Source organism: Heterodontus francisci, chromosome 2, assembly GCF_036365525.1.
Source record: "Heterodontus francisci isolate sHetFra1 chromosome 2, sHetFra1.hap1, whole genome shotgun sequence".
Taxonomy (NCBI): Eukaryota; Metazoa; Chordata; class Chondrichthyes; order Heterodontiformes; family Heterodontidae; genus Heterodontus; species Heterodontus francisci.
In genome coordinates, this window is record NC_090372.1 from 16,972,798 (window position 1) to 16,984,752 (window position 11,955).

The 11,955-nt window shown below is 42.8% G+C and overlaps 1 protein-coding gene across 3 annotated transcripts in view; it reads right to left on the reverse strand.

The window, feature by feature from the left end:
* Nucleotides 1-11,955, reverse strand: part of tert (telomerase reverse transcriptase) — a 57,978-nt gene extending 46,023 nt beyond the window's left edge. For 2 of the 3 annotated variants that reach the window (XM_068055216.1, XM_068055200.1), the window contains exons 1-4: nucleotides 11,612-11,955; nucleotides 6,373-8,737; nucleotides 4,009-4,041; nucleotides 3,060-3,255 (exon numbers count right to left, since the gene is read on the reverse strand). In XM_068055216.1, the coding sequence (XP_067911317.1) occupies nucleotides 3,060-3,255; nucleotides 4,009-4,041; nucleotides 6,373-8,737; nucleotides 11,612-11,839 (2,822 nt within the window). In that variant the 5' untranslated portion in view covers nucleotides 11,840-11,955. The remainder of the gene's footprint in view (nucleotides 1-3,059; nucleotides 3,256-4,008; nucleotides 4,042-6,372; nucleotides 8,738-11,611) is intronic. The other variant, XM_068055207.1, reaches the window with a different exon arrangement.

Here is an 11,955-nt window from a genome sequence, read left to right on the forward strand (position 1 = left end):
TTTTAGTTTATTTTGCCTCCCGCTCTTCCCAGAGACCTGCTATTTTGGGTCCAGTCACTCAACAGACAACATTTTACCTGACAATAATGAGGAGGCTTGTGAATGAACAACATTCGCTCCGTAGAGATCAACATGAACGAACATACTTTGCTGGATGCTTATCAGGAGGAAGCATGTGATGAAACATTAAAACATCAATAATGCCTACTGCTGTACACAAATTAAAAAGAAAAAATCAAATCAAATCTTTGGATAGCTGACTGTCTTTGGTCAAGGGTTTTCTGGGAGGATGTGAACATTTACGGGAGGCCTCTGGAAGTGTACCGATACTTGCAGGGAATCTCAGAGTGCAGCAATATCTGTAGAAAGCCCATACTTGTTAACATATCCAGGCACTGAATCTTGACTTACTCTAAGGGATCGACATTTGTCTTTGGCGGTGCTGCAGAACAGGCAGTATCGCCTCGGCCACCTCGTCACACGCAGTGCCTGATATTCATTAACTTTGACTGCAATTCATCTCAATAAACATCGTCTGCAAGTCCATATACATGACAGCTATTGCATTCTCCTTATGCATCCAGTCACTTCTCTAAGTTACATTTACAAACATTTGCCTTTAAATCCCTGCTAACTATCCTTAATGTTCTTAAGCATTTCTAAATGTTCATTAATTTGATCTAAAATTATAAATTCCAAAAGTTTGCCTCAAACCACTGGTCTGTAGTTAATCACTTTATCCTTATTCACCTTCTTAAACAGGTGTTAGTGACTCTCCTCTCGTATCCCTTTGCCATCTCCTATGTGATTTCTTTCAACAATCTAGGGCGTATCCCATTTTTAAAAATTTGTTCTTGGGATACGAGTGTCGCTGGCAAGGCCAACATTTGTTGCCCATCCCTAATTACCCTTGAGAAGATGGTGGTGAAACACATTCTTGAACCGCTGCAGTCCACGTGGTGTAAGTACACCGACAGTACTGTTAGGGAGTTCCAGCATTTTAACCCAGCGACAGTGAAGGAACGGTGATATAGTTCCAAGTCAGGATGGTGTGTGGCTTGGAGGGGAACTTGCAGGTGGTGGTGTTCCCATGCTGCCCTTGTCTTTCTAGGTGGTAGAGGTCGCAGGTTTGGAAGGTGCTGTCAAAGGAGTCTTGGTGAGTTGCTGCAGGGCATCTTGTAGATGGTACACACTGCTGCCACTAGTGTCTTGTGATTTAGGTTGTTTTTTGCTTTTTTTCCAGAACCAATTCCTTTGCCACAGTTATCTTTAACAATTTTTTCACACCCTCTTCTGGCACACTGACATTCTTAATTTTACAATTATTTGAAAATACTGACACACAATATTTAATATCACTGCCACATCTTTCAAAATTAGACTGTCGTTTTCATCTCTGAGCAATCTACTATCTTTAATCATTCTTTCACTTACAGTATGCCTAGAAACGTTATTATTTCTGTTACCACCAGGTGAGAAAGGTTTCTAGGGGTCCCTCTCAGCCTTAACCAGGTCTTACCATAACAGGGTTTTATTTTTAAACACACCATGTTTTTAGCTCCCCTTTGGTGAATCCTTGTTCACCGCTTTTCAATTATAAGACAAATAAACCAGCACAAACAGGTTTTCTTAGCTTTAAAGAAGAAAAGTTGAAATTTATTAAACTTGAACTTAAACTCTAATTCGGTTGACGCCTACCGGAACACGACGCACCCACACTAGCATGCATACGCAATACACACATGCAAATAGAGACAGAAAAGAGCAGAAGAAAAATAAAGTAGAAAAGTTTGAGGCAAGATCTGAAGCGTTTTTGTTATGGTTCTTCGAGCTCACTGTACAGTCCTTGATTGCAGGTAGATCTTGCTTTTCGTTGGGGCCCAATATTCTTCTTAAACCTTGTTCGCTGTAGGAGACTTTTCTCTCTTGGGGTTCATGTGTCTTCAGTGGATTCAGAAGCTTGTGAGAAAGAGATGGGAGCATACAGGAGAGATCGTCTCAGTCCACGAGCAAGCAGTCTTTCTGTTCAAACTCTTTATGGCTAGTTCAAAAAACCCTGAAACAGCCAGTTAGTTATGTGACTAGCCGGTCTAACCAGTCCTTGATTGTATCACCTTAGCCGTCTCTGGAATGTTCCTCTTACACACAATACCTGGTGATCAAGGTCCATTGTGGGTTGAATGTGTCAGGGAATGGTCCTTTGTCCTTCCAAGCACTGTTTGTTAATATGTAAATGTCTTTTCCAGCAACAGCTGATCTGTTTAACAAGTCATTTCCTCACTCCAGCAACAGTTTAAAATCAATGTTCATGACAAAATTAATGTGCCTCATTCTTGGCAGGTGGGGGCCTAGCATGACATTTCCTTTTATATTATCTCCTAGCCTTTTCATGTTCTCTTGCAATCTAAATTCCCCTTTCATTTCCCCAGTAACAGCTCTGTATTCCTCATGATTTTCTTTAGTATTTGTTGGCTCTAGTTTTATATGACTCCTTTTAAGTTTTAAACTCAATTAATCAGTCTAACTTTTAATGCGCCCCTTTTTTACCTTAAAGGATTATATACAAACATAACAAATATTTGGCCCATTAGACCTGGCATCAATATGCAATGTACAATTTAGCTAATTATGGCCTTTAGCCAATCTATTTAGCCCCTGAAGGAGGTGATTAGCTGTGGAAAAAGTGTTATTTTCTGCAGATCTCGCCGTGAATCTTATCTCTGCTATTTGTTCGTCTGTAATGGATTTTCTTTCTTAATTCCTAACATCTACAACACACCAACAACAATTATCTGTCACATGGATTCCGTTTGAATGCAACTTGCTAGGATATCTTTACTTTCTGGCCCTCCTTCTGCCCTGTAATCATGCAGCATGAATCACACCTTCTGTTTGCCTATCACAGACATCCATTTAGACCGCATACAGAGAAGACACCAATCTAACCAATTCACATCCCCACAGCTAATAGAGGATCCCTGATAGAGAGGGACTTTGAAACTGAGGGGATTGAAAGCCAGATTAGCTCAAGTTATCGTGACATAACAGCTGACCCTTACCGAACACCAATTGCCTGCACCTCATTCCAGATACATTTTCTGTAGTAGAAAAGCGTGTTTTTCATGAATGTTGTCTCAGTAACATAGAAAAAGGACTTGAGCAGCTGTACCACGTAAGCGTCCATTAACCAAAAGAGGAACTTAGACAGGATTTCTTCACGCAACTGGTGTTCTGATGCGGGAACAAAGTGCTGACCTGGGAGATAAAAGCATTCCTTTATATTTAGAACATAGAACATTACAGCGCAGTACAGGCCCTTCAGCCCTCGATGTTGCGCCGACCTGTGAAACCATCTGACCTACACTATTCCATTTTCATCCATATGTCTATCCAATGACCACTTAAATGCCCTTAAAGTTGGCGAGTCTACTACTGTTGCAGGCAGGGCGTTCCACGCCCCTACTACTATCTGTGTAAAGAAACTACCTCTGACATCTGTCCTATATCTATCACCCCTCAACTTAAAGCTATGTCCCCTCGTGTTTGCCATCACCATCCAAGGAAAAAGGCTCTCACTATCCACCCTGTCCAACCCTCTGATTATCTTATATGTCTCTATTAAGTCACCTCTTCTCCTCCTTCTCTCTAACGATAACAACCTCAAGTCCCTCAGCCTTTCCTCGTAAGACCTTCCCTCCATACCAGGCAACATCCTAGTAAATCTCCTCTGCACCTTTTCCAAAGCTTCCACATCCTTCCTATAATGCGGTGACCAGAACTGCACGCAACACTCCAGGTGCGGCCGCACCAGAGTTCTGTACAGCTGCAGCATGACCTCGTGGCTCCTAAACTCGATCCCCCTACTAATAAAAGCTAACACACCATATGCCTTCTTAACAGCTCTATTAACCTGGGTGGCAACTTTCAGGGATTTATGTACCTGGACACCAAGATCTCTCTGCTCATCTAGGATAAACATGTGCAACAAGCAATAGGAACTAGACTTACCTCCGCAGTACCATGCATTGTCAGGCTGCAAATCTGGATCACACAAATGTATGTGAGTTGAGTTTTCCAAAAGGAGGTTAGGAGTGATGGAGTGGAGAGAGGTTGAAAAATATTATAAGTGTCTATTAGTATTAAACTACAAAGCTGCAGATTCAGAGGTGCAGGAGCTTGCTAGCATTCCAAGCATGGCAGTGCATAGTACAAGAGTAACAATCACCAAAAGACAAAGGGGGAAGATTCAAAAAATAAACATGGAATTGATCCTTAATGTGTGTTATAAGAGTCAGAACTCAACTCAATAAAATAATCTGAACGTCACAATATGTTGCAACACAGGAAAATACAGGGTTACAGGACGAGCGCACGGCAGTGGGATCTGGTAAAGATATAATGAGCCGAATTGCCTTTTTCTGTGCTACAACATTCTATGGGTCTACAGCATTGAACAGCCTCAGATTTCTGTTTAAATTATGTCTTGTTTAATCAACAGTTATATCAAGCCTGGACCAAGTGTTAAAACCTAAACATAGAGAAAGTTAATGAGCACAAAAATGATACATGGGATCTTCACACACACTATAAAGCCACACATTAGCTCCCTGACAGCAAAGGGGATGAATGCATTGTAGGGTGCAATATTGAGCCATGAGAACAGATGGTTCTCGGTTCCATCCCCAGTCTCTACTCAGCTGGTTGGCCTCAGCCACGTAAATATTTGGGATGCTGCAATTGGCTTCAACAGAATGCTTTCAGCACAGGAGGAGGACAGTTGACCCACTGTGTCCGTGCCAGCCTCTACAAGAGCAGCTCAGCTGGCCCTGCTCCCCTGCATTTTCCCCGTAGCCCTGCAAATTTTTTTCTCTTCAGATAATTATTCAGCACCTTTTTAAAAGCCATGACTGAATCTGCCTCCACCACACTCCCAGGCTGGGATGAGGGGTCTGTCCTATAAGGAGAGATCAAACAGAATGGGCCTATGTTCTCTGGAGTTTAGAGGAATGAGAGGTGATCTCATTGAAATGTATAAAATTCTGAGAGGGCTCGCCAGGGTAGAAGCTAAGAGACTGTTAGCTCTGGCTGGAGAGTCTGAAACTAGGGGAAATAGTCTCAGGATAATGGGTGGGCCATTTAGGCTGAGATGAGAAGTTTCTTCATTCAGAGGTTTGTGAATCTTTGGCATTCTCTACCCCAGAAGACTGTGGATGCTTAGTCGTTGAGTATATTCAATATTGAGATTGACAGATTTTTGGGCACTAAGGAAATCAAAGGTTATGAGGAAAATGGAGTTAATGAAAAGGTTCAGCCGTGATCTTACTGAATGGTGGAGCAGGGTCAAGGGGTCTGTATAGCCTACTCCAGCTCCTATTTCTTATGTTCTGATACCCTTGGGTTAGGAAGGGAAAATTCAGTTATAGTTTCCTCTCCTGACTGTCTTCTGTCGACAAATCTGTCTAGTAGGTGAGGACATGATCAGAATCACAGATCATGCTCTCTGTGGACCAAAAGGCTGCCAACACACACAGGTGAGGAATGGTTGTACGAGAGGAATGCCGGCACTCGTGGAAAGTTATCCCAGCAAAGGTCAGGAGAGAAAGTGAAAAAAACTGGGATTAAAAAATAGAGATATTCAAGTTGTAAAGATGATGCAGTGTTCCACCATATTAGTTAACAGCTAATAAGTGTTCACGAACAGGCTAACAGATGGAAACAAGTGGGAAATGAAAGAACTTGAAAAAAATGAAGGGGGTTCATTCTGGGTTGACCTAATCTTAGGAGTCCCGAGCTGCTGGCAAGACACTAAAGGAATAAGTGAAGGTGCAAAGTCCTATTTCCTAAAACAGCATCTACAATCTTCATTTCTGAAAAAGGATACTAATATGTTGATGGACCTATGGTGGATTTCCAGCATTTTCTGTTTTTGCTTTAACCACCAGAAAATATTGAGGAGAGTGGAATGAAAAACCTAGACACAACAAGGAGTTTGTTTGTTCATATGAGTTAAACACTTGCTCTCAGCTTAAGCCTCATTCAATTTAGATCATATCTATGGGCATTTAGTTTTAATTAGAATATTTTCAATAATCCATGGAGGAGCCCCAAATAGCTTCCTGTTACTCCCTAACAAGACTTTAGATATCAAAATGGGTCCGTATTTTCCCCTAAACTCTAAGAACTAAATCAGTAAATTCGGTACCACACTGTTCAACTGCGGCGAAACTGCAAGTGACTTGTGTTTTTAAAAAAGGAGTGTAAAAGCTCCTACACATAAAGCCCTTACCACTTCTGAAACATTAGTGCAGATAAATAAAACTAGTTAATTCTAGTGACATTATGAAGACAATTAATGGATTAATAATGGATTACCTTTGGTGAGCTGAAGCCATGTGCAGTCATTCACTCTCATCTTCCACATTAGCTCACTGCAAGAGAATTTGTCAAACTTCCCCAAGGAAATAAACTTCTTCACATTCTTCAGGAACCTGCATTTATTGTGGTTAGAACCCCACAGCTCAACTGGTACAACTTTGAGCAGACACTCTCTTAGAAATCGGTGAACTTGAAGTGGACTGCTGTACTGTTTAAGCAAGTGCAGCAAGGGCTTGTCCGAGTCAGGTGACTCTTTGTTATGGTCGAAGTCTCTAGACACGCTGACTTTGTCATTTGCTTTATGTTTCATTGCTGGATGTTCAGGTAGACAACTTGGCTGAGAACACAGGCCAGGATGCTCTGACAATCTCAAAGAATCTGTCTGCGCCTCCAATTGCATTTCAATTGTAGAACCATGGCCTCGGAGATCCGTTCTCATTGAATTATGATCCTTTAAGTTCTTGTTCAAGAATTCACCCTGTTTTTCAATTGGGTGAAAGGTTGCACCAACAGAACGATTCATTTTCAACCCTGCATCATAACCGCTGAAAGGCCTGCAAGCCCCCTTCAAGACGGAAGAAGAATTTGACTCATTCCTTGACTCAGCCTTTCCCACAACATTTGAAGCACGAAAGCTCTTAGTTTCTTTTTGGGTGTTAACATGGCAATTTCTCTTCAACAGCTGCAGATATGAGCAACGCTTATGATTTCTCAGCAGTCGAAAGAAAATATTTCTCATCTGCCAGTAACGCTTTGGAAACCGCTTCTTTCTCCAGTAGTTACTAGGATGTGCTTGGGTTTTCTTCTTCCCAAATGTATGATTGTTCAAGAAGATAGTTTCTACAAGTCTTTGACCGCCTGTGCTCAAGTCCTGCAAGCGATTTAGTATAAACATGTTTGGCAAACATTCCCTGTTATTATTACAGTACATTATATCCCCTCTTCCAACATAAATTGTACCCCATTTTCTTCTATTCTTCCCTGCTGCAGCATCTATAGAAGTTGGTCGTGGCACCCCAGCAAACATAGGTTCTGCTAACACACCGACCATTCCATGGCACGGTCTATGTGCATCGGCGTTCTTTCCAGTGGCTGATTCAGTACTATGTGTATTGTTTGTACTTCTATCTGAGAATGTGCCATTTTGATTAGACTTTCTGCTTCTTGCTCGGTCCACTTCCTTACATTTTTGTCGTTCTCCACTTTCTGCAACAATGGAATTAGCACAGCCCTTACCAGATTCATAACCTGTTACTATATTTTTAGCCTGCAGCCTTGTGTGCTCTGAATTTTCCCCGTCAACTACAGTGGAGTAAAGGTCTTTACCAGCAGAAATAATCTCTACCCTATTCACGAAGGGTCCACTCCTACTGCTTTTATCTCCTCTTCCTTCAAACGGTTCAGGTACTTTGGGACCTGGATCCTGTCTTTTGTATTCTGCAGTGGTACTTTCCTCCACTGTGCTCAAGTGTGCATCGAATTTGGGATGTTTTGGTTTACAAACATCAATGTTACTGCTATCTTCTCCCTTCCATTCGAAGACTCCTTTATTTGGTTGATCCATTGCAACACCAGATTGCTCAGTTATTTCAGGAGACGCATTTGGTTTATTTTCCACAAGCAGGTGGTCATGCTCTGTTGAATGGCAGGCTATATCTTGCGCCAGTGCTGACAGATGGCTTCCGTTTACCCTCTTTGCAGAAGACTCTACTTTATCAACATTCAGACATCTTTTTAGTGACTTTATTTCTGTGGTGTCCACATCCTTTGATGTCCATCTGCCAAAACCAACTTCAAGTCTAGCCCTCTTTGCAGATATGCATTCAGGAACACTTAGGATTGTTCGACGTTTAAGCCTGCTGGAGCCAGCAGCTTGTGCTGCATTCGCAACTCCATCTCCTGGTAATCTTTCCTTCCATTTCCTGCTCTTTGACAGGAACCCTTTATAATATCTGACTTTCTTTTGAACACATTTGAGCGAAATATTGCACCGATATTTGACTGGGTTCTGCCTGAGCCAGGTAGATGGGAGCCTAGTGCCACTTGTAATGAGGCTGTAGATGGGAACCCCACATAACTGAAAGCAACAGCTTGGTGGAACCAGCATAAAGAGGGAGCAGTGCTCCAATAAATACATCATAATATCATCACCAATCCTGCTGAGTAGTGTTTTCCATAGCACACTGTTCTTGATAGTAACTGTAGTGGGATTTGGTTGGTAACTACATATGTTGGGGGCAGATCTGACACGTATGAAGCTTGTTTCATTTACACAGGCGTAACCAAAGTTGAGTACATTTCTTTTCCCCTTGTTACAAATCCTCTGAATTACTCGCAAAACCACATCGCTCTGTGCAGATAGCTGAAAAGAAGTTGAAAAAATATTAGTTATTCTGCGGTTAAACATCAAAAATATGAGGGGCCACCAGTATATACACATGGCTTTCAACCTGGGCTGACAATTATCCCATGCATCATGGAAATTCTTCGAGTTTTAAGAGCAAGCGAGATAGATTAAGGATACTTTAACAACAGAGATAACAGGCTGTGTTTTCCTGGAATGGTGCATTTGCCTCTGAAAACCATAAGTTAAGACCGTTGTGCTCACTGATCCCCCACTGGTGAAGTTACACCAAAATTTACTGGTGAACTCATTTGAGTACACCACAACAAGCATCACTGCGAGTGAAACAACACGGTGAATGTCCAATGCAGATCCAAGGTGCTGGGGATTATTCCCACTTTTGTAAATAGTCATTTAGGGAAACGGGCATTTAGAAATATCCGAGTGGTTTTTTCCCCTCGCTACACACAACACAAATTTATAAATTCCTTTTTTAAAAAGGAATCCTTACTATAAATGCAGGAAATGTCATAATTCTCACCTATAAATGTGGCACCAAGAGGCTTTTCATGTCATTAATTACTGTTAATGTCCATGGGGCACCCTTTTGCTGATACAGCATGATATTCTGATGTTATAAATTCCACTTCTTTAACAGGCCTTAAACTGTATCAAGAAAATACTCAACTTAGACAGTGGGAGATAAATCTTTGTAAATCATGGTTGGGCCCCAGATGGAGTATTGTGGTCAATACTGATCACCCTTTGGAAGGATGTCAAGGCCTTGGAGAGAGTACAGAGAATAGTTCCTAGGATGGTACCAGGGCTGAAAGACTTCAGTTGTGAGGAGAGACTGGAGAAAAAGGGGTTGTTCCCCTTACAGCTGTGAAGGTTAAGGGGAGATCAGACAGAGTTTTCACAATCTTGAAGGGTTTGGATACAGTAAATAAGGGGAAACTGTTTTCAGTGGCAGAAGGGGTGGTAACCAGAGGACACAGATTTAAAGTAATTGGCAAAAGGACCAGAGATTAGTTTTAGTTTTTTAGAGATACAGCACTGAAACAGGCCCTTCGGCCCACCGAGTCTGTGCCGACCATCAACCACCCATTTATACTAATCCTACACTAATCCCATATTCCTGCCACATCCCCACCTGTCCCTATATTTCCCTACCACCTACCTATACTAGGGGCAATTTATAATGGCCAATTTACCTACCAACCTGCAAGTCTTTTGGCTTGTGGGAGGAAACCGGAGCACCCGGAGAAAACCCACGCAGACACAGGGAGAACTTGCAAACTCCACACAGGCAGTACCCAGAATCGAACCCAGGTCGCTGGAGCTGTGAGGCTGCGGTGCTAACCACTGCGCCACAGATGACATGAGGAAACGCTTTTATAAACAGTGAGTTGTTCTGATCTGGAAGGCACCACCTGAAAGGTTGGTGGCAGCAGATTCAATGATAATTTTCAATAGGAAATTGGATGAATACTTGAAAAGGAAAAATCTACAGGGTTATGGGCAAAGAGCAGCGGAGTGGGACTAACTGGCTCTACCAAAGAGTTGGCTTGGTTAAGATTGATTGTTGGCTCTGGTGTTCACCAAGGTCCCAGATGCCTTGTTAAATGCACCGCACCATTATCAGTTTACACTTCCAGCAGCTTACGGCTCAAAAAAATTGGAGATGAAGCAGAACAACTCGTATTTATATAGCGCCTTTAATGTATTAAAACGTTCCAAGGCACTTCACAGGACCATTATAAAACATGACTCCAAAAGCTTGGTCAAAGAGGCAGGTTTTAAGGAGTGCCTTAAAGGAAGAAAGCAAGGGAGAGAGTCGGAGAGGTTTAGGGAGGGAATTCCAGAGTTTAGGGCATAGGTAACTGAAGGCACGGCCACCAATGGTGGAGTGATTAAAATCAGGGATACTTAAGAGGCCGTAATTATAGAAGTGCAGGTATCTTGAAGGGTTGTGGGGCTGGAGGAGAATACAGAGATAGGGAGGGGTGAGGCTAGGGAGGGAATTGAAAACAAGGATGAGAATTTTAAAGCCAAAAAAGGTGTTGTTTATCTGGGAGCCAATGTAGGTGAGCGAGCACAGGGGTGATGGGTGAACTGCATTTGATATGAGTTAGTACATAGGCAGTAGAGTTTTGGACGGCCTCACATTTGCGGAGGGTATAATATAAAAAGGCGGGCAGCAGTGGATTAGAATAGTCAAGCCTGGACATAACAAAGGCATGGATGAGGATTTCGGCAGCAGAGGAAGTTTCGGTTCATCCGGTACTGATGTTGGATATGTCAGTCGGGGGCGGGCGTTGAGAGAGGTGACGGTGAGCTGGAGCTGAGCGTTGTCATCGAACACGCGGAAACTGGCGTTGTGTTCTTGGACGATGTCGCCAAGGGGCAGCTTGTAGATGAGAAACAGGGCAAATAAATCCAACTCATGGAGCGTAACGCTCTCCGGCATACGGTGAGGCAATAATTCACCAAAATTATGATCATCTTTGATTATTAACTGTTTCGGGGAGGCGGTCAGGAAATTTAGGCGTGGGATACGAAATGGCAAAAGTCAGTTATCCTATAATTTCCTGAAATTTCTGCACACTGTAAATCTGGGCGCAAACTTTCAGGAAAATCATTCACAAAACAGTTGTGTCTGGATTAAAACGTTTGCACTGTTAACATTAGCAAACAAACTTTTTTTTTCACTAACTGCTCTGTAGGTCAAGCTGGCAGTTAATTTAATATTTTGCAGAGAACCAAAAGCACTTTCCCGCGATAAAGTAATGCCATTGGGATCTGTAGAAGGCGCCACACGTTTATATTTGCACCCACTGCTAAATGCATTTGCTGGCGGTTTGAGAGCGGACTCGCCTCCCGAACCCATACCTGCTGAAATGTGAGCGGCCGGCACACAGCCTTTGCCTCCCCGGGGACACACACGATGAGATGGGAGACGAAGCGCTTGTAGTTTTCGGCGTCACTCGGCTCCAGGAGAGCTGGCGATGCAGCCCCGCCGATCTCTGCAATGAACTGCTGGATGGGGCAAACGTAGGGATAGACCGAGCCCAGCAGCCCGTACAACCGGCTCTCAGTCATTGTCCCTCTCGCAGGCATCCACCGTGCACTCCACACATCAACAACTCTCCCCGCCCGCCATCAATCAAACTCTTACTTGCATTTCCTCCTGCCAAAACTAACATTGCAAAGACCCAACTGGCCTAATGCTGCCT